Source organism: Callorhinus ursinus, unplaced genomic scaffold, assembly GCF_003265705.2.
Source record: "Callorhinus ursinus isolate GAN/ISIS: 27379988/994484 unplaced genomic scaffold, GSC_fseal_2.0 scaffold1, whole genome shotgun sequence".
Classification (NCBI taxonomy): domain Eukaryota; kingdom Metazoa; phylum Chordata; class Mammalia; order Carnivora; family Otariidae; genus Callorhinus; species Callorhinus ursinus.
This window is the reverse complement of record NW_027397063.1, coordinates 48,788,023-48,814,676: the sequence shown is the minus strand read 5'-3', so window position 1 is coordinate 48,814,676 and position 26,654 is coordinate 48,788,023. Positions and strand designations below refer to the sequence as shown.

General features: G+C 38.7%; 1 protein-coding gene and 1 pseudogene across 5 annotated transcripts in view; both read right to left on the bottom strand.

Moving 5' to 3' along the window:
* CD96 (CD96 molecule) overlaps nucleotides 1-26,654 on the bottom strand; it is an 88,909-nt gene that overhangs the window by 11,702 nt on the left and 50,553 nt on the right. For all 5 annotated transcript variants that reach the window (XM_073893167.1, XM_025873968.2, XM_025873961.2 and 2 more), the window contains exons 8-10: nucleotides 26,021-26,113; nucleotides 4,723-4,767; nucleotides 4,134-4,205 (exon numbers count right to left, since the gene is read on the bottom strand). In XM_073893167.1, the coding sequence (XP_073749268.1) occupies nucleotides 4,134-4,205; nucleotides 4,723-4,767; nucleotides 26,021-26,113 (210 nt within the window). The remainder of the gene's footprint in view (nucleotides 1-4,133; nucleotides 4,206-4,722; nucleotides 4,768-26,020; nucleotides 26,114-26,654) is intronic.
* LOC112834885 (U4 spliceosomal RNA) lies at nucleotides 11,242-11,364 on the bottom strand (annotated as a pseudogene).

Here is a 26,654-nt window from a genome sequence, read left to right as displayed (position 1 = left end):
TTTGTTGGGTGTTAGAGTCCCTTCCTAGATTTCACAATTTCTAAGGCTATTTTGTGGTAAGAATGATAAAGAGATGTCTGAGGATAAATGAAGTTTTCAAGTGGGGTAGGACAGAAGATACGAGGAATTGCAGTAGTTCATTTCATTATGAAATCTACTAAGACGACCAAGAATATACTTGTGTAAATTATAAAGCACTTTCATGCAAGACCTTTCAGTTTTCCAATTTCTGGGTCGGAAAATATTTTGGGTGGCCTCTATGCTTCATAATGATATGATGCATGGAATGAACAGGATTTCTTTTTTATTCTGGGCACACATAATATTGTAATAACAATTTAAATAAAGCAAACAAAAAGTTCAAAAATTCCATTTATGCAGATCATTTCTTTTCACTGTGTATGTTTGTGTGTGTTTTCTTCCTTGTCCTTGTCCATACGTACACATATTCTTTCAATTGTTCAAGAAATATTTGCTGAGCACCTCTTGTATGCCTGCCACTGCTACAGACATTATGATTACTACAGTGAGCAAGACAGGAAAAGTTTTACGTCCCTGTTATTGTGTATCTTACATCTCAGCATAATTTCAACAAAAAAAATCAAATAAAGAAAATAAAGAAAATCATCAGACACCAAGTATTATGCTGAGATTGAAAATATAGGATAATTTATATATAATCATAGCATAAATTTAAATTGCAATTGCAAATTAATTTTCGCCGATTGATGATTTCGCCAGGGATGACTGGGTGGCTCAGTTCGTTAAGTTGTCTGCCTTCTGCTCAGGTCATGATCCCAGGGCCCTGGGATGGAGCCCCATGTCAGGCTCTCCGCTCATCGGGAAGTCTGCTTGTCCCTCTCCCCCTTGCTCATGCTCTCTCTCTCACTATCTCTCTTTCTCTCTCAAATAAATAAATAAAATCTTTTAAAAAATAAATAAATTGGAGTTCAGCTTTATCCTATACTATTGTCTAATAATCTTTTATTTTTTATTTTTTTAAAAGATTTTATTTATTCATTTATTTGAGATGGAGAGAGAGAGGTGGGAGGAGCAGAGAGAAAGGGATAAGCAGACTCCACACTGGTCATGGAGCCCAACATAGGGCTGGATCTCACAACCCTGAGATTATGACCTGAGCTGAAATCAAGAGTTGGAAGCTTAACTGATTGAGCCACCCAGTTGCCCCTCCAAAAATCTTTTATCACCATTGCTACATAATTTTCCTCTATAACCAACAAGTATTGATTCATTTAGCCATTCAACAATATTTGTTGAGCACCAACTATATGCCAGGCATTTCCTTAGGTACTGGGGATAAAGGTAAGCAACAACAACAACAAAAGATATGGAACTTAACTTGTATTATACCATCGAAAATAAAAGATGACAAACTAGTGTACGTAAAGGAGAATTTCAGTATAGTTCATTACAAACTCAATTTTATGTTAACACCATATAGGATAAATGTTAGTCTGTTAAGTATGGACTTTTATCCCCAGTCTAACTACTATTTTTATTTTCAATTTATAACTGAGGGCTGAAAATTGTCTATACAATAAGATGTACTGGCTAGCTTAGTACATTATGTCTATTGCTTGGATTGGCTTCATAATATTGCATTGAATTATTATCTAATTCTATTTTACATTCTCTTATTGGATATATTTTTCTTTAACACTCTCTCACCCCCACTCTTATACACAGATTGTTGGACTACTGTAAGTAACCTTATGTCTTCTTCCTGGCTCATCCCTTGTATGCCCATTCCAAAGCAAATGCTGTTCTGAATGTTGTGTCTATTACTCACTTACTTATATAGTTTTTAAGTTTTTATCACATTATACCTAAGCCATATGGTGTTTGGTTGTACTTGCTTTAATAATTTATATAAAAATCTCATTCCAGGGGTGCCTGTGTGGCTCAGTCAGTTGGGGTTCTGGCTCAGGTTGCAAACTCAGGGCCATGAGCTCGAGGCCATGTTGGGTTCCTCTCTCAGGGCAGAGACTGCTTGAGATTCTCTCTCCTTCTCCCTCTGCCCCTTCCCCCCCCCCCTTGCGCTCTCTCTCTAAATAAATAAAATCTTAAAATATATATATATATCATTCCATATATTGTTACCTAGCATTTACTTTTCTGACTCAGCACAATGTTATTAAGATCCATTCATGCTGTTATGTGGCTGTCATTCACTCATTTTTCATTGTTCTGTAATATTATATGACTATGCAACAATTTATTTATCTATTCTCTTGGCTATGATGATTTAGGTTATTTACAGTTTTTGCTGTTATGAATAGTGTTTTCCCCTGACATTTGTATGCACATCTCCTGGTTACATGTACTAGCATGTGTGTAGAAGGGTGGGGTATATATCTAGGAGTGGAAATGTTGGGCTGTAGGATATGAAATTGTTTGTCATTAAAACACCATGTCGAAATGGTGGAAAGTGATGGTACCAACTTGTACTTTCATCAGCAACATATAAAAAATTATATTGATCTACATCCTATCTAACACTTGGTAATTCCAGACTTGTTAATTTTCGCCCATTGATGATATGTGAAATGGTTATCTGATTCTTGTCTTCGTTTGCATTTCCTGATTGCCAGGGAGGCTAAGCATCTCTTTGGATGTTTTCTAGCCACTGCATTACATCTTTTGTGATATGCCTCTCTGCTCATTTTCTAATGTTTCTGTATTTTTAAAAATTGATTTCTAGCCATTCTTTATATACTTGATATAAAGTTTTAATTCCTTGTCAATTATATATTCCTGATCATTTTTCAATTACATATGTTGCAAATATCTTCTCCTACACTATAGCTTGCCTTTTTTTTTTTTTTTTTTTACTTCTGCTAAGGTGTCTTTTGATAGAATTTTCTTAACTTTATGGTATTCTAATGTTTCCATCATTTTTTATGGTTAGTGCTTTATGTCTTTTCTTTAAGCCCTCCCTTACCCCAAAGCCAGAAAGAAATTCACCTTTATTTTATTACATGCTTTAATGTTTTGCTTTTGACATAAAGATCGCATACTCTATGGAGGCTATTTTTATGTAATGTGCATGACAGGCATACATTTTAATACCTTTTTTTCTTATAAATAGTCAAGGTTTACAGATCCCTTTGCCGATTGCCTTCTCTTTTCACAGGAATCTGCCATGCTGCCTCTGGCATCTCTAGGTTATGCTTATTTGTGGATCTCTGGGTGTGCTCTCTCTTCTGAGCCTCCCCTTTTCATCTCTCGTATTTGGGCACTGAATTCACAGGTGTCTGTTACATTATTAACATATTTGTTAAAAGACACACGTTAAAATAAATTATAGAGGGTCATACACAAATGGTCAAAGTGTGTCATGAATTAAGGATTATGATTAATCCAGATCTGTGAACCTGGTATAAAAGACTTCTAGAAGCTCTAAATGTACAACTTAAATGCTAGCATTTACTCTTTGTGGCCAAGGGCCTAGCAGTTAAACCCAGAGTTCTGCACCAGTGGCATCCGGGGTCTTTGCCGCAGCCACATCCCCTGCCACTTCCCTACCGTGCAGATCTCCGTCTTGTACCACTAAGAGGCAGTATATTTGCTCTTCAGATGCTGTGGCTTCCTGCTGAAGCAGCATCAGCACACACTGCTGCTAGGTGGCCAGAGGCAATGGCCAAACCATTTCTGTGCCTCGCACTGGGCTCCCTCTTCTCACTGCTTTTAGTGATACGTGTATTCTGTCTGGTTCACTCTCTCCTCCGATATCCTCACAGTTTGCTCTTTCTTCTCCCTGGGTTAGATCTTTACTCAGATGTCACCTTGCTCAGGAAGGCCTTGCAAAACCACCCTACTTAAAATGGCAGCCCACTCTCCCACCTGATCCTCAATGTCCCCCTCCACTGCTTGCTTGGTTCTCTATTGCTCATCACCATTTGCCTGTCTGTCTTCCCCCAGAATTTGGAATTTAGATCCGTTTTGTTCACAGATGTATCCCCAGCAACTACAACAATGCTTTAAACACAGTAGATGTTTTGTAAGTATTTGTTAATATGATTATGAGCAGAGCATGTTGTAGTTGCTCATTATACGTGTTGGATGAATTAATGAGGCCCAGAAGACCCCAAGGGACTCACAGTTACACTTACAGTTTTTGGTATCTTGCCCGCTGGGGGTCCAGGAGTAGTTGAAGCCTTGGGTAGTCACACTGGAATTGCTGGCTGGAAGACAAAATTCTCAGAATCCAACCTTCTTATACAGCTGTAATTTCACTTTGCTTTGATGTGCTGAATTTTTAATCTATGTGACTTTGGGGAAATCTGAAATTGAAAATGTGCTTTCCTATACAGGGACATAGCTGGCATATTAAGCAAAAGCTCTGTAGTTTATGTTTAATGACAACTTGTCACTGATTTTCTTTCTTTTTCTGTTCTTGTTGCCAACTCAGATCACTGGGAGTACTGTCAAGACTACTTTCATGTTATCTTAAAATTCCACGAGAAATGAAAAGTATAGTATAATAATTCACCAACCCATATTTTAAAGATTACAGTGATTGTCATATCAACGTATAGCCATCATTTGCATTACAATTTGCCACAGAGCAGCTTGAAACCAAAATATCAACATCAAATGAAAAACATAGCCTTTTGCCCGAACCTCAACATCGTCAGAGCTGTACTAAAACTTGTGTTTTGTCTCTTTTCTGGCACATAAGGAAAGTCCTGCGATACTCACTTTGAGGGGTGGTATTTGGAGTCGAGGTACCCACTTCTCCGACGGCTGTGGAAGATATAATATTTTGAAAACAAAATTCCCAAATTATTGTAGGCGTTTACATTCCCATGTTTAATATGCTGCTGTAACTAACAAGGGTGGCAGGCAGAGCAGGAATATTAAAGAAGGAAAGAACCTTAGTGAATACATAGTCTAATGACTTCCATTTTATCAACTATGAAACTGAGTCCAAAAGGCATATGCTTGTGACTACATAACCAATATTCAGTATCATTTATATGACATTAATCCAGTTCTCCTATCTCCAAGTGTATTACATCCACACTTTCAAAATATGTTGTTTTAGTGTCTACTGTGTGCCAGACTCCAGTCTACACACAACAATAAAGACAAGGTTCTTGCCCTCATGGAACTTACCTTGTGGTGAGTTTTCACAATTGTACACAACATTTTCATATGTGCAATATGGTTACTTATCTACTTCAGTTCTTAGCTGTCAAAGTCACCCTCATCTTTAGAGTCCATCATTTCCCATTCCTCTCCTCTCTCTCTTGCTCCCAAAATGAAAGACGTATTCATATTCATTTGAAAATATCTCTAGGGTTGAAGCAATACCCAATACACTCCATTGAAAACATGGTCATATCTCTTGGAAAACAAATATATTTAAGGTCGCTTCCATAAATGCTCAATTCAAGAAGATAACAGAAGTAGATAGGGAAACTCAAGGCAAGGAAAATATAGTTAGAAAAAGTATGTTGATCCTTGTCGAAACCTGGGTGGGGATAGTACACAAAATGCATTTCTTGATGTCGTGTACTCTTAATAGATATGGGTCCAAAATTTAGTCGGAACTTTCTAGTAATGATGCTAAGAAATAAAGAATATATGTTATGCCATTAATGGCAATCATAGGATAAAACCAGTCCATTTTCAAGAGAAACACAGCTACTCTTTTTATTGTGATTAAAAACAAATTTCTCCCCAGTCTTTTTTTTAATCTTTTTTAAAGATTTCATTTAATTATTCATTTGAGAGAGAGACGAGAGAACAAGGAGGGGCAGGGGGCAGAGGGAGAGGGAGAAGCAGGCTCCCCACTAAGCAGGAAGCCCAAGGCAGGACTCGATCCCAGGACTCTGGGATCATGACCTGAGCCGAAGGCAGATGCTTAACTGACTGAGCCACCCAGGCAGCCCCTCCGCAGCCTTTTAAAAAAAGAATACTGTATACTGTGTCTAATATTCTTAACAATATCCTTATAGTATGACAGTCAGTATGCTCATTCTGGAGGAGAAACACACGGGAGGAGAAACAGTGATGGCCCCAGCCTCACACACTGCCGTGATCTTTGTGTTGCTGTGCCTCTTGCCTGGCATAGATACCAGTGCTGCCCTGTGCTTCCTCTCACGGGCCTGTAGGCTTGAGTTAGTAATGAATGGCATCCCACCTTCCCAGGTACCTCAGTTCTGGAAAATGACATGCTTAAATTAAAAAAACATGGATAATCAAATTTCTGAAAAAAATATATGTAGGATACATGAATAAATTGGCATCATGGCTTATGCCAGTCATCTATAAGAGATTTACAGAAATGATTAACATCAATCATTTTGCAATGCAGACTGCTAATGGACACCAAAGACACCCTCTACCTGAGCTCCAGGAATACAGTCAGACATGGGGAGATGCATTAAAGGCTGCCTCAGATGGTGCTATATGAGGAACTAAAACGGGCAACCAGCATCAGGATGGCAGATAAAATGTTTTAAATACTGAATATGCACAGCTTCATTTATCCAACAAATACTTATTGAGTGCCCAGTGTGTACGAGAATTGGGGATGAAGTGAAGAGAGAAATATTGCTCTTGCCCCCACAATTTAGTGAGAATATAGGTCAGTGTGTCAGACTATCAGCTGGTCACCAAACCCATTCTTCTCTCTGGTGCAGATGAATTATATCTCTTAGTCTCCTGTGTGGTTGGTTAGGTGTGGCCGTGTACTAAGTCTTAGCCAATGGAACATGAGTGGGAGTGATGGTTGTCATTTCAAGACCTGATGTATAAAACCTTCCATGTAAGATCCTCCATGATCTTCCCTCATGTGCTATCAGATACATGATGCAGGGGGACTTAGAAGTCACAACTTAAAGATGACAGACCCGCTAGAAGCCCAGGTTCTTGAATGACTATGTGGAACAGAATACCCAGCCATGGATCATAGCGTGAATTTGAATTTTATTTCTCTCATTGAGATGGCTTTATCTTTGTCCTTATCTGCAGCAATTCCTTCAGTAACCTATTTTATTTTATTTATTTATTTTCCAAGTTCTATTTAAATTCTAGTTTGTTAACATATAGTATAATATTGGTTTCAGGAGTAGAATTTATAGTGATTCATCACTTACATACAACACCTAGGACTCAACACAATAAGTGCCCCTCTTTAATGCCCACCACCCATTTAGCCCATCCACTGCCCACCTCCCTCCAGCAACCCTCAGTTTGTTCTCTATAGTTAAGAGTCTCTTATGGTTTGTTTCCCTCTCTTTTTTTCCTTTTCCATATATTCATCTGTTTTGTTTCTTAAATTCCACATATGTGTGAAAGCATATGGTATTGTCTTTCTCTGACTTATTTCACTTGGCATAATACACTCTAGCTCCATCCATATCGTTGCAAAGTCCACTCTCACCACTGCTATTTAACATAGTATTGGAAGACTTAGCCTCAGCAATCAGACAACAAAAAGAAATAAAAGGCATCCAAATTGGCAAGGAAGAAGTCAAACTTGCACTATGTGCAGACATGATACTCTATGTAAAAAACCCAAAAGACTCCACCAAAAAATTGCTAGAACTAATACATGAATTTGGCAAAGTTGCAGGATATAAAATCAACCATACAAAAATCTGTTGCGTTTCTCTATGCCAGTAACAAAGCAGCAGTAACTTATTTTAAAATTTTTGTATTGTTACATATTTTTAAAGTTACCTTATATCCTTTTAAAAATAAGGCAAGATAAAAATGCATAGAGGGATAGAATGACTAGTCATAAGTAATCTTTGAATATTAAGAGATACTGAGAGATATAATGTGTTTCTCCTAATTAATAGAGTAAGAAAAGGTGAGAGAGGAAGGGAGAAGGGAGGGGAAAGAGAAGAAAAACTCTTTCCAGGTTTTAAAAGATTCTCAGAAGGATGAAAAGAATGATCCCTTTACCCTGGAATTCCTTACGTAGGAGAGAGTGAAGCTTTCCTTGTTAGTCAACAGTCTCACCTCCCATGGAGGAGCTTGCTTGCTTGCTTCCTTCCTTCCTCCCTCCCCTCCACTCTGAAAACTGACCTCCATAGAATTCACTGAGCAATTTAGTAAGTGAAAGCAGAAAGGAATGGTTTTAAAGTAGTGATGTGATAATAATGGTGAGAATAATGATATAGAAAAAGAGCTAAGAGGTAATCATCAGAGAACTTTGTATTTATTTGTAGGCAATATTACCGTTACCTAGAAATCTCAGTCTAATAAGCAACTGCCAGTCACCTTTGAAAATACCTCTTACTTAACAAGCAATGGACATGGCCTCTAGCCAGTCCAATTGCCCACACTGACCATTAGCTCCATGTGATTTAATTCTGTTAGGAATCAGTGGAATCCTGATGAAGTATGATAACTAGACTGAGAATTTCATTTGTATCAAAATGACTGATTAAATTTCTTTTCTGGAGAATCGGAAAGTGAGGTGACATAAACCCTTGCTAACTGCAACTTTACTGCAGGGAAAGGAGAATTCATTCATTCGATTCCACCTAACGTGTTGTTCTTGGACCACACGGGAGGAGAAACAGTGATGGCCCCAGCCTCACACACTGCCGTGATCTTTGTGTTGCTGTGCCTCTTGCCTGGCATAGATACCAGTGCTGCCCTGTGCTTCCTCTCACGGGCCTGTAGACTATACTGAGGGCTGAATGTGTGCCAATAAGCTTCTGGAAACAAAAAGATCAATGACACCCATCAATATCCCCAGGGAACTCAAGCTCAATTCCGTCTTCTCCGTCTCCAGCTGAACTTTGTTTTGGTCTTGGCCTGAGGGTCAGTACCAGGTTGCACAGGTTGTTGAAAAAATGATCCCTTTACTGTGAGGCCTTGTTCCTCACGTGCAAGTCAGCGCTAAAGCCATTTAGAAAACTACTTCTTTAGGTTAATTAAATGCCACCCACTCGTCTTGGCTTTACACTATGCTTCAAGGTTAAGGTTTCTTGGCATTACATGACCTGACCTCTAACAATCTCCACGTTGTTATCTCTTGCTACTCCCTTCCTATGTTCTTTCATTTATTGACCCAGCATTTGGGAGCCTCTATCTTCCAGGCATTGCGTTTAGCAATGAGGGCACAATGATCACCTCCCTTGGAATTGGAATTCATAGAGGATATGGACATCAACCAGAGATTCACAGAAACCAATCCAAATATGAGAACACATGAAAGAGGGAATGGCTTATTTAGAGTCCCAGGAAGGCTTCCCTGAGGAATGGGGTGGGGAAGTAGGGGCAGGGGAGGGGAGGTAGGAGGCTCCAGGCAGAGGACACATTGCAAAGGCCCCGTGGGAGGTCTCATGCACTGTTAGTAACAGCACTGTGTGGTACGTGCGTGTCTATTCAGGGCTGGGGTTCAACGAGGGTTTGTTCTGTGTGTTGAATTGAACTGAGTATGAGATTGCAAGGCATCACTTGTCACAGTGCATACCCATGGCCCCAGCAGCAGAGGACAGTGACCAAACGGTAGCATACCAGTAGCAGGAACACTGCTTCTTTCTCAGGGATTTTTTTTTTTTTGGGTGTGTGTGTGTGTGTGTGTGTGTGTGTGTGTGTGTGTTGAACGATTTTATTTATCTATTTGTCAGAGAGAGAGAGAGAGAGAGAGAGAGAGAAAGCCCAACCAGGGGGAGCGGCAGGCAGAGGGAGATGAAGGCTCCCTGCTGAGCAAGGAGCCCATTGCGGGACTCCATCCCAGGACCCTGGGATCATGACCTGAATTGAAGGCAGACATTTAACCTACTGAGCCACCCAGGTGTCCCTGTTGTTTTTGTTTTTAAAAGAAGTCTCTTCCTAGAGCCTGACCTGAAGATCTGTAACTATAAGAGCACATAATTGGCTGTCCTTTGACATCAAATAGAGCATTTTAAAAGAATTATATTTATATTCCTCTCAGCCAAGTCTTTGAGACTCATATTGATCATCTATTTCAGCATGCGAATAAGACAGCTTATTTTTTGTGTTTTCTGTTTCAAGGTTATATTTACATTTACAATACAGCAAAGCCTCTTCAGCACCCAATAGTTAGTTCTGTATTATAATAAGCCGTGTAGGCGACTAATATGCCAGACCCAGTGACAAAGAGTTGCTTGCTTTGTCTGCTGGTTGTTTATTTGTTCTTCAGTTTGAATGCTTATTGTTATTAAACCTTGCAAGCATCCAGAGATACATAAAAATGACCCATGTTTCCAGGAAAGAAGAAGGGGGTTAGAAGAAAACACTACTTTGTACAAAATGTCTTGCTTATATTAATTTGAAAACTGCCATGAGGTTAGATGAGAAGTTTCAAAACTTTCCTAGTCCATTTCTATTTCAGCTTAAAATTTTTTTTCACTAAAATTAAAAATTACCCCTTTATATTATCACTAGAAATTCAATTAAGTCAGAAGACAGCTCTGTTCAGTTCTGAGTTAAATGGAAGACAGAAACGTTCTCTAAGAGGTAATTCTGGTTGGCTTCTCACAACATTATGAAGCAGAATGGGATCTCTTCACCCTTCTTTTGTTAATCAATTCCTCCTTTGTGCTTGAAAAAACATCCTTAACCCCCAGAATATTTACTGAGCTATCAATACTTACTGACAAAATATTTACAGAAAAATATCTTTAATCCCCAGAATATCTTACTGAGTTAATGACCATGTGTTATCACTGTTCCAGGTGATAGAGATACATCAGTAGACAAATCAGACCCCAAATGCCCTATGGGATTCACTTTCTTGTGGGGAGAAGTCAAACTAGTGCATTATACAGGATGTTAACAAATGTTGTGGGGAAAAATAAAACAGGGAAAGGGGATAGGAAGTGAAACAGAGGAGGTTACAGTTTTAAATTAGCCCCATGGATAAGATGACGTTTGAACAAAGATTGGGAGATGGGAGTGTGAGCCATATGGATTTGGGGAGAAAGAATTTTCCAGGCAGACGGAAAAAGTACAAAGGCCTTGAGGTAAAGGCACCACTGACATGCTGTGGGAACAGTGAGGAGGCTAATTTGCATGAAGCAAAGTGAGCGAAAAGGAGAGGAGAGTAGTGGAAATATAAGAAACGATATAACACGAGAACTTTCAGGCTAACTTTGTAGATATTTGCCCTTCCTCACCACCCCTGTTCTTCTTCCACTCACATGACCATGATCCTGGTGGGTTTTATTTACATCATTATCCATCACAAGTAGAAGTAGACACATAATTCTAGGGCTAGAGTATTTGTTTTTATTAAAACACACACACACACAGACACACACGACTTAGACAGACTGGTTAATTTTCAATTAGCAATAATCGCGCCTCGGATAAACCTCATTGGCTACGATACTGCCACTGCGCAAAGCTTACACTGGTTAATTAATCAACCACTCTATTTCCTACTGTAGGTTCCTACCATGTTCCAAGGGATTTAAGGGGACAAATAATACAATGTAACATTTTGACGCTTATGAATCAGCTACTATATTAGGTGTTTTCCATGCCTTGTCCCTTCTATTGCTCTTAATAATTCATTGAGGGAGGAACTACTCATACTAATGTTCTTCCTTTTCTTCTTTCTCTTGTTTTCCCCCATTTTCTCCAAGCACCCTCACCTCTGGCCATGCTTTCAGAACTCTGTTTATTATTTGCCAGTCCATCACACTGTTGCTAAGAACTACAGCTTTTCTGTGAATCATCTCAGTGGGTAAGCCATCACATCATGGCTGCTCATTTTCACAAAAGTATTTTATTAATTTATTTTAATTTTTTATCATTTTTTTTCATTGTGATAAGTGATGATAAACCCCATCATCTATTTTACCCATTCTCCCCACCCACCTCCCCTCTGGTAACCATCAGTTTGCTCTCTATAGTTAAGAGTCTGTTTCTTGGTTTGCCTCTCCCTTTCTCTATTGTTTCCTTTGCTTATGTGTTTTGTTTCTTAAATTCCACATATGAGTGAGATCATATGGTATTTGTCTTTCTCTGACGGACTTGTTTCGCTCAGCATTACACTCTCTAGCTCTAACCATGTTGTTGCAAATGGCAAGATTTCATTCCTTTTTTATGGCTGAAAGATAGTCCATTGTATATATGTACTACATCTTCTTTATCCATTCCTCTACTGATGGACACTTGGGCTGTTTCCATATTTTGGCTGTTGTAAATAATGCTGCAATAAACATAGGGATGCATGTATCCCTTCGAATTAGTGTAATTTGGTGAATACCCCATAGTGCCATTCCTGGATTGTAGGGTAGTTTGTTGTTTTGTTTTTTTTTTAATTTGGGGGAGAATGTCCATAGTTTTCCACAATGGCTGCACCAAATTGGATTCCCACCAACAATGTTTCTTGTGTTTTTGATTTTAGCTATTCTGACAGGTGTGAGGTGATAGCTCATCGTAGTTTTTAAATTTCCCTCATGATTAGTGATGTTGAGCATCTTTTTATGTGTCTGTTGGCCATCTATGTCTTCTTTGGAGAAATCTCTGTTCATGTCTTCTGCCCATTTTAATTGGATTATTTGTTTTTTGGTATTGAGTTGTATCAGTTCTTTATACATTTGGATAACCCTTTATCAGATATATCATTTGCAAATATCTTCTCCCATTCAGTAGGTTCCTTTTAGTTTTGTTGACTGCTTCTTTTGCTGTGCAGAAGCTTTTCATTTTGATGTAGCATCAATAGTTTATCTTTGCTTTTATTCCCTTGCCTCAGGCTTTTATTTTTTAAATAAAAAGTGTCTATATTTAAGGTGTACAACATGATTCTATATATACATACATAGTGAAATGATTAGTACACTCACCTAATTAACATATCCCTCCTCACATAGTTACCATTTGTTTTTTTATATAATGAGAGCACCTAAAATCTACTCTTAGCAAATTCCCAATATTCAAGACAGTATTATTATAGTCATCACGCTGTACATTAGATCTCCAGACTTACCAATCTTACATAACTCCAACTTTGTACCTTTGACCAACATCTCCCCATTATCCCACTTCCTCACCCCAGTAACTAGTGTTTTTTCTACTCTTTGCTTCCATGTATTTCACTCTTTTAAATTCTACTGTAAGTGAGATGCAGGTTTATTTTTTTTAAGATTTTATTTATTTATTTGGCAGAGAGAGATACAGTGAGAGAAGGAACACAAGCAGGAGGAGTGGGAGAGGGAGAGGCAGGCTCCCCACTGAGCAGGGAGCCCGATGGATGGGGGGCTCGGGGCTCGATCCCAGGACCCTGGATCCATGACCTGGGCCGGAGGCAGACGCTTAATGACTGAGCCATCCAGGTACCCCAAAGCAGGTTTCTTTTTCTGTGTCTGGCCTATTTCACTTAGTATAATGTTGTCCAGGGTCATCCATGTTGTTGCAAATGGCAAAATCTCCTTCTTTTTTAAGGCTGAATTACACACACACACTTTCTTTATCCATTCATCTGTCAGTGGAAGCTTAGGTTGTTTCCCTATCTCTTAGATGTGACTGATTCTCTCTTCTTTGTGTAATACCCAGATTAGAGATTATTGGATCATATAGTATTCTATTTTTACCTTTTTGATGAACCTCAAAAACTGTTTTCCATTATGTTTTTTATATTGTTTTCCATAATGGCTGCACAAATTTACATTCCCACCAAGAGTGACAAGAGTTCTCTTTCCTCCATATCCTCACCAACACTTTTTATCTTTTATTTTTTTGGTAAAAGCCATTCTACAAGGTGGGGGGTGATGTCTCATTGTGGTCATGATATGCATTTCCCTAATGATTAGTGATGTGGAAGATCTTTTCATGTACTTGATGGATATTTGTTTGTCTCTTTTGGAAAAATGTCTATTCACGTCCTTTGCCCATTTTTAATGAGTTGTTTCTTGTTTTGCTATTGAGTTGAATGAGTTCCTTATATATTGTGGATATTAACCCCTTATCAGATATATGACTTAAAATATTTTCTCCCAGTGTATAGGTTGCCTTTACATTTTGTTGTTTGTTTCCTTTGCTGCACAGAAGTTTTTTAGTTTGATATAGTACACTTGTTTGCTTTTGCTTTTGTTGCCTAAGCTTTGGTGTCATATCAAAAATCTCAAAGCCAAGGCCAATGTCAAGGAGCTTCTCCCCTATGTGTTCTTCTAGGAGTTTTACAGTTTCAGGTCTTACATTTTAGTCTTTACCCTATTTTGAGGAGATTTTTGTGTATGCTGTAAGATAATTTCATTCTTCTGTATGTAGATATCTAGTTTTCCAAATACCAAAGAGTCTATCCTTTTCCGTTGTGTATTCTTGGCACCCTTGTTAAAAACTAGTTGACCATATACACTTAAGTTTATTTCTGGGCTCTCTATTCTGTTCTGTTGATCTATCTGTCTGTATGTATGCCAGTACCATACTGTTTTGATTACTACAGCTTTGTAGTATAGTGAGAAATCAGGAAGTGTGATGCCTTCAACTTTGTTCTCTCTCAAGATTGCTTTGGCTATATGGTGTCTTTTGTGACTATAAATTTTAGGATTGTTTTTCTATTTCTGTGAAAAATGCCATTGGAATTTTGATAGGGACTGCACTAAATCTGTATATTACTTTGAGTAGCATGGACAATTTAACAATATTAATTCTTCCAATCCATGAGCATCAGATGTCTTTCCATTTGTCTGTGTCTCCTTCAAATTCTTTCACCAACGTTTCTGGTTTTCAGTGTACAGGTCTTTCACCTCCTCACTTAAATTTATGCTTAAATATTTTAGTCTTTTTGATGCTATTATAAATGGGATTGTTTTCTTGATTTCCTTTTTGGATAAATCATTGTTGGTCTCACTGAATTTCTTTTAAAAGCTGAATTTTAATGGATAATGCAGAACAGAATTTTCAAATGGAGCTCTTTGTACCTTTGTTTTAGATGAGGTTCCAAAGACTAAGAATGATACTGTAGGGCAAGTCATCCTCACTTCTGCAGCAGAGTTCTAGACCACCTATAAAGGGCATGTGGAGTGGGTTCCATTAACTCTAGTCCATCATCAAACCCAAGACTATGCAAGGGGCAGAAGTAACCCAGGTGAAGATTTTTAAAAAGAGAGTTGTCAGGGTGCTATGGGTCAGGTCCCCTCTCATAGTGGGGGAGGGTAGGGGAGAGGGTGAAAGAAGAATCTGTCCCCTTACCTTAGTCCAAGTGAAGTGTGGTTTCAAGAGAACCACTCAGAGCTGTTGGCCTATGTGTCCTGGAGTTTGGGATGAAGAGGACCAGGCCTGACTCAAGCTGAAGAGACTACATTGGGAGCCTATGCTTGACTAGTAGTGTTGAATGGGCATAGAGAAGAGAGATATGGCCATATTGGAGAAAAAGAGCATTTCCCTCAAATAGGAGGCCAAGGTGCATGTTTTCCCAGACAAAACAGGATGCCATGAAAAGAAATCTCACCCAGGAAGAATATCTACAGGAACAAAAAGCTCCTAAGAGAGAGACCTCCAGAAGCTCACGGGCTGTAGGGGGATAATAAACATAAGATTGGAGGAGAGGCATGGCCTGCATCAAGGGGACAATAGCCACAAGCCAGTCACAGACTTCTGAGAAATCTGCCAGAGTGCCCTATGAGGTCAAGATGGCACATTTTTTATTCTCCTCATCTAGAGGGCACTTAGGTCAGATTACAGTCAGCCTGAGAAAAAGGTCTTTTCCTACCTACCTCTCTCCTCTTTTCCACATGATATGACCCCGAAAGAGAGGTCCAAACCAATAAACAGGGGTGGAGGAGAGGATTGAGCGGGGAAATCAGAGACATTTCTTCCACCCCTCATAGACATAAAGCACACAACCTCACATCCCAGGCTTCTGCAGCTGAGGTACACCCACACGTGGTGGGCAGGAGAGGGTGGGAAGTTCTGGATCAAATTAATTTTTGCAAGTTTTGACATTATATTTGATAAGCTTTTTAAATTATTGACACAAATCCGTTCTTGAATCTGAAAGGGACCAGACAACATTTATTGTATGAAAATCACCAAAAAAGTCTTCAGAGGCTCAGAAGGAATTATTCAAGAGAGCTCATTTGGACAGGGAATAATGGGGAAAAGAAAATTCTTTTTTTGCTCATCTACCCAGTTCAGCTTATTTGTTCAACTAGACATAAAGGTAGAAGTTATTTGTAAGTTTAGGCTGCTGCTGTCAGAGTAATCTGGTTTGTCAAGCTCAATTGTCCAAGACTTTGCCTTATTTCTAGGTAAAACTGAACCTGAAAATTTATTTTTTCAAGTAGTAATATTTTTACTTGACCTTCCACCCGTTGACATAGTATCTATCCACATAGCCACCTAGTTTCCTTGGCAAATGTGTAAATTATACTCCATCAATTCACCTGCAGCACAAAGAGCCTTTAAATCCATAATGACATAAACTGGAGCACTGCACTTAAAAGAATATAGGCCATCAACTACATCTAAACATATCTGTGCCAGCTTCATCAACCCCTGATGTCAGGATTAGGTGGATATTGACCTTCAGACCAGCATAAAGGAAATATATGGTGTGAAATCTTGATCTCGGCACAGGACTGTTTGCCCGCGGGAGGCAGATTATTTGAGGAACATGTGCTTACCGAATGGCTACGGCAATGTGTATTGCCGGATTACTGGTCTAGAAAGGATTTTCAGGACTGTCCCCCTCCCCGGGGCGCAGAGTGGTGGTAGAAATGACAGTAAGCAGGACAGAGCTCATCACACGTGGGGTGTGTTTACAGACACTCAGTAATTCACGAAATGAATGCAAGAATAGGCCATCCAATAGCTTTTCTCCCAGAGCCACCTTGTTTCAAAGAGGGAAGACTGGATAAACAAAAACTCAAAATAAACTCGTCATCAAGAAAGCTACCCTTGACTTATGGGTGACAGGTATGCAAAAAAAATGAGAAATTCTTTAACAACCTGCAACATTGCCCCAGGTGCAAGGTGGTTGGGAAGATGTAATGACCAGAATTTCCCAGGATTAAAGCAACAGCACTGGAGTTTTGTGTGGATTCTGTACATATCCTTGGGCAATTAAATTATTTTATAATAATCTTGAGAAGGGAGGGGGTGATGAATGGAGGAGGCCTTTTTCTCCAGCTTATTTCTGACTGAGGAAATGTTAGCCCCACTTCTGGAGGCTGCATTTCTCAGAAAACACTGGTCCAGAGAAGAGAGAGATTAGTATAGGCACAACTGTCATGTTGACCTTTTCAGATTAGCTATACCAGCTTCACACAGGAATGGATTTATTTTGTGTCTAAAGACATTTATTGAGCACCCATCGTGTCCTGTCAGAGACAGTAGGACTCAGGCTCTGAAGCTCGTCCAAGTTCCATCTTGGATCTTGCACTTTTTGCATGACTTTGGTTAAGTGATCTAACCTTTTTGTGCTTCAGTATCTTCATCTGTAGAATGGGGATAATAATTGTGCCTATAGCATTGTGTTGTTGGGGAATTAAATGAGATAATACATTTACCAGTTTAAAATGGAACCAGGCACATCAGAGGCACTCAAATACTAACAGATATTGTTAATATTATTGCTTAATACTATAATATAATCAATGGAGTTGGTTAAAAATTTAGATAATTACTAGAAAAAAAAAGCTGGTATGATAGTCTTCTAAAATCCTTTTATTTTTCCCTCCTATCTAGGCAGACAATGCTGAGTCTTCGGGTGTAGCACTCTTCATTTCTATATATGCCCCCTCAAGTTCAGACCCTTATCAGTTAAATCACTTAATATCTGCCCCATTCAGTTTTCTTGCTCTCTGTTCTTACGGCTACCACTTATCATACACACCACCTCTGTTTCACCCACATTTTTCACATACTCACAAAGCCACAGTGCCTCTTCATTGGCATTCTGTTCCAGCCCAAATCCTTAGCCCAAAACTGAAGCTCACCTTTACCGGGCTCCACCTCACATAAGCAAGCCATGGCCCTCCCAACTAGCACTGGCAGCACTCACCCTGCTCGTGTTCTCATGCCCGACACTCATTTTATTTCTTTATTCAGGACGATAGTCTAAAGATCCATCTCTCATCTTTCTTCCATCTGTGTCTATATTTCCTTCCAGCCCTCTGTGTAGACTTCCCTGATTCCACCCTCCTCTGTTCCCAGCACACATCTACTTTGGTAGACCAGCAGGCTTTCTCTAGATCCCGCTCTTACTTTAAAACCCAACATCCCAACCTGCAACTGATCTTCTGATCTGCTTTCTCCTTGTGATTTATATTTGACAATCTTGTCCAATGGCATATCTTCCAGTGTAATCCCCCAGCCATTCTGACATGCTTTCTCATAAATCAGTAGTTTTGTTGCATCCCCTAGGCAGCTGCTTCCTTCAGTCTGTACCCCTCAGTGTCTGATGCCCACCTACTGAGCATTAGGTGTCCTTACTTGTAGAGCTAGCCAATGATTAGGGCGAGACTGGACCTGGTATTTTATCTGAAGTGTTCAGGAGTGGAAAGATCTAGACTGTGAGGATCAGCCAAAGCTTTAGAGAAGGCTAAATATCAAAACTAACACCATCAGATCCAAGGGTTCAGGTGCAGACATAAAAATCGGAGGCAGAGCCCAAAGACCTGTGGCATGGTGGGCAGTGAAATGGGAGGGTAGGCAAGTAGGTCATGCTAGAGTGTGAGCTCTGTTCACCTGGGGCCCTTGTCTTGTTCATCACTGTATCCCAGCACCTCTAAAATTCCAGGTACCTTGTAGGCTCTCAATGTGTATTTGTTGAATGAATGAATGTCTTAGATGATTGCCACCATCAGGGCTGGCATTTCTGAGATCTGTTCTGTTAGTGTTACACACCCTGAAGCCAGTTCAAAGCCAAAGTTAGAAGGCATAGGGCATGACTCAGAGCACCGGGAGCCCCTGAGTTATGGATTGCCCCACCTGAGATTGGTCAGGTGTTTCTGATTGTTCTATCCCACCAGCCTGCCTTATCTCCCCATTTAGCTTCTCAGCCTCGTCTTTTCCTAGGACAGTGCTGCTGATGCAGCTGGGACTCAGAAAACACCCACTGGGGAGCCTGGGTGGCTCAGTCCTTAAGCCTCTGCCTTCGCCTCAGATCGTGACCCCAGGGTCCTGGGATCAAGCCCCACATCTGCTCCCTGCTCAGTGGGAAGCCTGCTTCTCCCTCTCCCACTCCCCCTGCTTGTGTCCCCTCTCTGGCTGTCTCTCTCTCTGTCAAATAAATTCAAACAAACAAACAAACAAACAAAAAAAAAGAAAAAAGAAAACACCCATCAATTCAGGCGGAATTGCGCTGCGCTCCCTGGGTGGTAACTCTTACAGTTTGTTATGTTATAAGGTTCTCCTTCTCTAATCAAAGAATATTATTTCCATTACCTTACATTTATTTAAAAAATATCCTTTCGCTGAGGAAGAAAAAAATACTGGATGTTTGCAGCAAGACATGTAGCTTAATAATTATGACTGAATTACATACTGTATTCCATCTTAGAGTTTGGAATGAAACCACAGCCTTTTGAAGCTGGTTTCCATGACATGTTCCATCTTGCTTCCTTTCTTAAAAGAACACAAAGGGTGAATCCTTTTAGCTTCTGAGACATGAGGCAGCCAGTCATCATGTGATTTAAAATTACCTTCCAGATTTCCAAGACAAAATTTGGATTTTTCAGTTGTAATTCAGTGTTTATTCTAAGAAAATAAGTTTTATTTAGCCTAAAAGAGCCATTAATTTAACATCTTTTTGACATTTTAGACTGAAAATTGTTCCAAACATAATTTGTTACTATTTTAACAGAGGTCTAGATTTTGTAAAGTGAGAAACAGCTACTCTTATACCTGAGCTTTGATCTAAAACAGTGTCTCAATCTTGGCACTTTTGACATTTTGGACCAGATAATTCTTTGTTGTGGAGGCTGCCTGTCTTGTGCTATATTATATGTAGCATCCTTGGCTTTGGCAGGTAGCAACACCCCCCGCCCAATTGTGGCAACCAAAAACGTCCCCAGACACTGCCAAATGTCCTTGGGAGGGGGGCGGCAATATTTCCCTGCTGAGAACCACTGATCTAAAACAGTCTTGAGGTTTAGTGTGGTAGGATCTTTTTTTTTTTTTTAAAGATTTTTTTTATTTATTTGACAGACAGAGACACAACAAGAGCAGGAACACAAGCAGGGGGGAGTGGGAGAGGGAGAAGCAGGCTTCCCGCTGAGCAGGGAGCCAGATGTGGGGCTCAATCCCAGAACCTTGGGACCATGACCTGAGCCAAAGGCAGACACTTACAACTGAGCCACTCAGGCACCCAGTAGGATCTTATTTTAAGGAACTCTTGTGACTCTCCAGAAATTTCCCAACCATATCATTTTAGTGTAATAGTAGATCAAGTAACATTTTCTTCCCTGCTTTTTAACAAATATGTTCATTTGACTGTATTCTCTTTCCCTAATACTAGAGCTATTTTATATTGCCGGCTCCTTAAGGTAACAAATGTTCTTTTCCTTTCCTTAAATTTCTTCACAGAAATAAGAGTGGTATTTGGTCTGATGGACGCATTTAATGTATATCAACTAACCCCGTGGAAAACACAGCTAGAAGAAACTCATTTCTGCTTTCAATTGGTAGAAGGTTAATGTCATGAGGGCATAGCTGTTTTCTCTTTTGGTCACTGTTGTATTCCCAGTACCTAGAAAGATACCTGGTACATAGTCACGGCTTAATAAATATTTGGTAAATGAATTATATCACTTCCTTTCCAAAAAATATTTATTGGGCTCCCAGCCCCATTTCCTAAGGGATAACACTGAGAATTCTTAGGCTGGAGCTTAAAGCTCTCTTTATTCTGCATTTTCTAATACTTTTCCCTGCTTCTCTGCTACACAACCCCAGCCCCTGACCCAAGCTTATCTCTTAATATTTTCTCAAATTCCCACAAACATCCTTGCTAATGCACAACTACTCACTTTGTTCTCTTTGCTTAGAATGTTTTTTCAAGCTCTCAACTGAGTCAAATAAACGCAACACATACTTAAAGGGTCAGTCATCTTATTTCCTCTCTTTGGTATCATTTCCTGGCTCCAAGAACCCATAGGGACATCTCCTTACTCAAAGTCCAAAATTTTCTGGTCTGCACCTCTCCTTGAGTATTTTAATTCTATAAGATGCAGCACCTTTCACCTTACTATTTTGAATTATCATTTTCATGTGCACCTATCATCTCTTTCCAAGTACACTGCAACCTTTTTGAAGGCAGAAAGTACACTCTTTTTATAGACATCATGGAGTCTATTAAATGATGATTACATAGTGAAGGAACAGTATTCTCATTAATTCTTTTATTCATTCATTTATTCAACTAGTACTTTTGTGCATCTACTCCATGCTGGGTGTATGTCCCCTGTCCTCACAACGTGTTCAAACCAGTTGGAGAAACCCTGGTATCGAATGTGGTAAGAACCAGATTTGAGTCAGAAGACTTTGGTGTGAATACTAACTTTGCCACTTACTAGTTGTGTGGTCATCTCTGTGACTTCATCTGGAAAATGGGGGTGATACTGCTTGCTCTGTCTACCTCTCATAATAAAGATCAAACCGTACTGCATTTTATGTGCAAATTTTTCTAAATGACAGGATACGGTAGTTTTAATTTGTCCACAAATTCTTTGATACTCTTCCCTTCAAGAAGTGGAGCCTAATTCTCCTCTTCTTGAGTCTGAGCTGGACTTAGTGACTCGCTTCTAACAGGTGCAATAAAGCAAAATGATGTTGTGCAATAAAATGGCAGTGCAACCTTTGTCTTGGTTACTCTATTTCTTGAATTACTTGGTCTGAGAGAGGGCAGCTGTCATGATGTGAGAAGCCTTATGGAGAGACTCAAATGGTGAGGAACTAGGGCCTCCTGACAACATGCTCAAACTTGGAAGCAGAACCCTCAGCCCCAGTCAAGCCATCAGATAACTGAAGCCCCAACCAGCCCCATTTGACTATAACCTCATGAAAAGACCTGAGCCATACCATCCAGCTCAGCTGCTCCTGACTTTCTGACCCCCAAATCATGTAAGACAATATATGTTTTAAAAGTTGCTAATTTGGGGGTAATTGGTCAGGGAGAGCTGGATAATATGTAGAGTAGTAAAGAGATTTAAGGTATTATTTTTTTACTACGCTAATATTTGTTGAATGAAGAATAACATAATCTACTAGAGTTTGTTGCTGAATGATGAGTTAGATGTGGAAGGAAAAGCAGTTTCCAAAAAAACTGCAAAGCATTAAGAACTAGGAAAAATCAGATAGATGTAAAATTTCTGATGGGTGATTTGCAGACATTTCTCACCCTGCCACATGCTTCATTTTCTGAGAGGTATCAACCTGTGACAGTGACTGCAGGCTACATGCCAAAAGGCTACAGGCTGAAAGAACTGTTCATTTCTCCTGACTGCTTTTGTTTTATTTCATTTTCAGTTCTCATTTTGAGCTAAAATTGATAGTTTTAATTAAATAAGAAATGAGAACTGTACTTCTCCTCTACATAGAATATACTTTATTTTTATACTGAAGAAAGTAACCATGGTTCTTTGTTAAACACAAAGGCTATAGACATGGGATTTATGATTTGTTTGCATCATTGTGACCTTCTGAAAGTCATTGCTATCCCTTTGCCATAGTAACACTGACCCAGCCTAGCCTCCATTATTAATAATGCCACTGGGAGGCTGAATTCATAGTCCTCACTAGTCAACTTTGTCAAAATTAATTTGAACCAGAACAAATTTAAATTTAAAACTATCTAACTACATCTGGTCCACAGGATGCCCATTTATAACCAATTTCTTAAACACTCCACTGAGAACACAGTTGTGGAGGAAGACTGTCAATTTATTAACCTATTTAATAATAAATACAGAATTTAAATTTCTCACTGCATATTTATTGACCCTAATTTTGCCAGGGTTTCAAGTGAAGGGCTTTGGAAGCTATGTTAACTCTTTAAAGCTGTAAGAATAGTACTTAATATGTTTGCCTAAAATATTATAGATAATAAAAGAGCATGAATCATACAAATTTACTGAAAATGTTCTCTTTATCAATCTGCTTGGTTAAAGGATTAATAGCTCATGGAAAATAAAACAGTGTAGTCACTAGTTGAAGATGACATGCTACTATATATAGAAAATCCTAAAGACTCCACCAAAAAAACACTAGAAGTAATAAATGAATTCAACAAAGTTGCAGGATACTTAATTAATATCCAGAAATCTGTAGCTTTTCTATATACTAATAAAGAAGTCTCAGGAAGAGAAATTAAGAAACAATTCTGTTTATAATTGTACCAAAAAAACAAAAACAAAAACAAAAACAAAAAACCCCTAAGAATAAACTTAACCAAAGAGGTGAAAGACCTGTATTCTGAAAACTATAAAATACTGATGAAACAAACTAAAGATGACACAAATAAACAGAAAGGATTCCATGCTCATTGAATGGAAGAATTAATATTGTTAAAATATCCATACTACCCAATGTGATTTAGAGATTCAGTGCAATCCCTATCAAAATACCAACATGGTTTTTCACAGATCTAAAACAAATAATACTAAAATTTGCACACAATCACAAAAGACCCTGAAATAGCCAAAACAATCTTAAGAACAAAGCTGGAAGTATCACAATCCCATTTTTCAAGCTATACTACAAAGCTATAGTAATCAAAACAGTATGATACTGGCACAAAAACAGATACATGGATCGTGGAACAGAAGAGAAAGCTCAGAAATAAACTCATGCTTATATGCTCAATTAATCTATGACAAAGAAGGCAAGAATATACAATGAGAAAAAAAATCTCTTCGACAAATAGTGCTGGGAAAACTGGAGAGCTACATGTGAAAGAATGAAACTGAACCATTTTCAAACACAGAAATCAACTGAAAATGAATTATTGAAGATCTAAATGTGAGACCTAAAACCATAAAAATCCTAGAAGAGAACACAGGCAGTAATTTCTCTGACATGGACTGTAGCAACATTTTTCTAGGTATGTTTCCTAAAGCAAGGGAAACAAAAGCAAAAATAAACTATTGGGACTATGTAAAAATAAAAAGCTTTTGAACAACAAAGGAAACCATCAATAAAACAAAAAGTAAACCTACTGAATGGGAGAATATATATGCAAATGATACATCCAATAAGAGGTTAATATCTAAAATATTTAAATAACTTATAAAACTCAACACCCAAAAAACAAAAATGGGCAGAAGACATGAACAGACATTTCTCCAAAGAAGGCATCTAGGTGGCTAATAGATGCATGAAAAGATGCTCAACATCTCATCATTAGGGAAATGCAAATCAAAACCACAGTGAGATATCACCTTACACCTATCAGAATGGCTAAAATCAAAAACAGGAAATAATTAATGTTGGCAAGGATGTGGAGAAAAAGGAACCCTCATGTACTGTTGCTGGGAATGCAACTGGTGCAGCCGCCATGGAGAACAGTATGGAGGTTCCTCAAAAAATTAAAAATAGAACCACTCTATGATCCAATAATCGTGCTACGGGGTATTTACCAAAAAACCCCACAAAAACACTAATTTAAAGGGACATGTTGGCAGTGTTACTTACAATAGTCAAACTATGGGAGCAAAGTGTCCATTCACCCAGATGAATGGATAAAGAAGATGTGATATATATAATGGAATGTTATTCAACCATAACAGAGAATGAAATCTTGCCATTTGCAGCAACATGGACAGAGCTAGAGAGTATAATGTTGAGCAAAGTAAGTCAGAGAAAGACAAATACCGTATGATCTCACTTGTGGAATTTAAGAAACAAAACAAATGAACAGAGGGAAAAAGAGAGAGAGAGACAAATCAAGAAAGATTCTTAACTATAGAGAACAAACTGATGGTTACCAGAGGGGAGGGTGTGGGGAGATGAGTTAAATAGGTGATGGGGATTAAGGAGTACACTTGTCATGATGAGTAGCAGATGATGTATGGAATTATTGAATGACCATACTGTACACCTGAAATTCATATAACACTGTATGTTAACTAACTGGAATTAAAATAAAAACATAAAAAATAAAATAAAATAAAGAACTTATACAATTCAACACCAAAAAAACCAAATAATCCAATTTAAAAAAATGGGCAGAGAACTTGAACAGACATTTTTTCTACAGAAGACATACAGAGAAATGCAAATTGAAACCTTATCCCTGTCAGAATGGCAAAATCAGAAAGACAAGAAATAACAAGTGCTGGAGAAGATGTGGAGAAAAAAGAACCTTTGTGCACTGACAGTGAGAATGTTAATTGGTACAGCCACTGTGAAAAAATAGTATGAAGAAAAAAATAAAAAGTGAAATACCATATAATCCAATAATTTCACCACTGGGTATTTACCCAAAGAAAATGAAAACATGGAATTTGAAAAGAGATATGATAGGTACCCCTATGTTTATTGAAGCATTATTTACAATAGCTAAGATATGGAAGCTACCCAAGGGTCTATCAATAGATGAGTGGATAAGGAAGATGGAATTTTATGCATCCTTAAAAAAAGGATGAAATTGTGCTATTTGCAACAACATGGATGGACCTTGCGGGTATTATGCTACATGAAATGAGTCAGACAGGGAAAGACAAATACCATATGATTTCACTTATATGTGGACTCTAAAAACAAACACAAATAAACAAGCCGAATCAGACCTATAAATACAGAGAACAAACTGATGGTTGCGAGAGGGGAAGGGGATGGGGAATGGGTAAAATTGGTGAAGGGGAGTGGGAGACACAGGTTTCTAGTTATGGAGGGAGTAGGTCATGGGATGAAAGGCACTGCATAGGGAATACAGTCAGTGGTATTTTAACAGTGTTGTATGGTGACAAAAACAGTGGCTACCAGTGTGCTGAGCACAGCAAAACACAGAGTGTAGCTGAAGCACTGCTGTACACCTGAAACTAATGTAACATCGTGTGTCAGCTATACTCAAAAAAATAATTAAAAAAAGAAAGTAAGACTGTGAGAACATTCTTACTTGTAGGAGATACGCTGTTGACTGGAGAAGGTCGGGTGCTAAGGGTTGATGTGACAACATCAAGCAGAGGACTTGCTGAAGGGTTCACTGAGCCTGAAAAGATGAAATGGATAATAATGATGAACAAAATATCATAATAGAAAGATGATGTGTTGACTTAATATCCCCCACAACTTTATCTATTCATCTCAGAAATTGTTATTGAAGGTCTGTTAATGCAAGGCCATGGGATATGGTGGTGGAAGACATCAGGCTGTTTTTAAGGACCAGACCTTAGGTAATAGGCAGGGAGCCAGGCAATGTGTTGAGTGGAGGGTACCACAGGGATGCAAAGAAAGCTTCATGGAGAAAATAACATTTAACCAAGCCCTGGTAAAACAATTACAGCAGCTAATATTTCAAAGTATTTGAAAACTAATCATACAATTTACAAATCCGCAAGCCTGCTAAATTTTACTGGCAAGAGTAGAAATGATGATGTAACTATCCAACTGGAAGTAACATCAATGAGCTGAAGATTAATGGTATTATTACTGCCTTTTCTAAAATGCTTGTTTTTGTCAGAAAATTTTTATCTGGCTATAACTTTTCTCTGTGTGTGTGTGTGTGTGTGTGTGTGTGTGTGTGTGTGTGT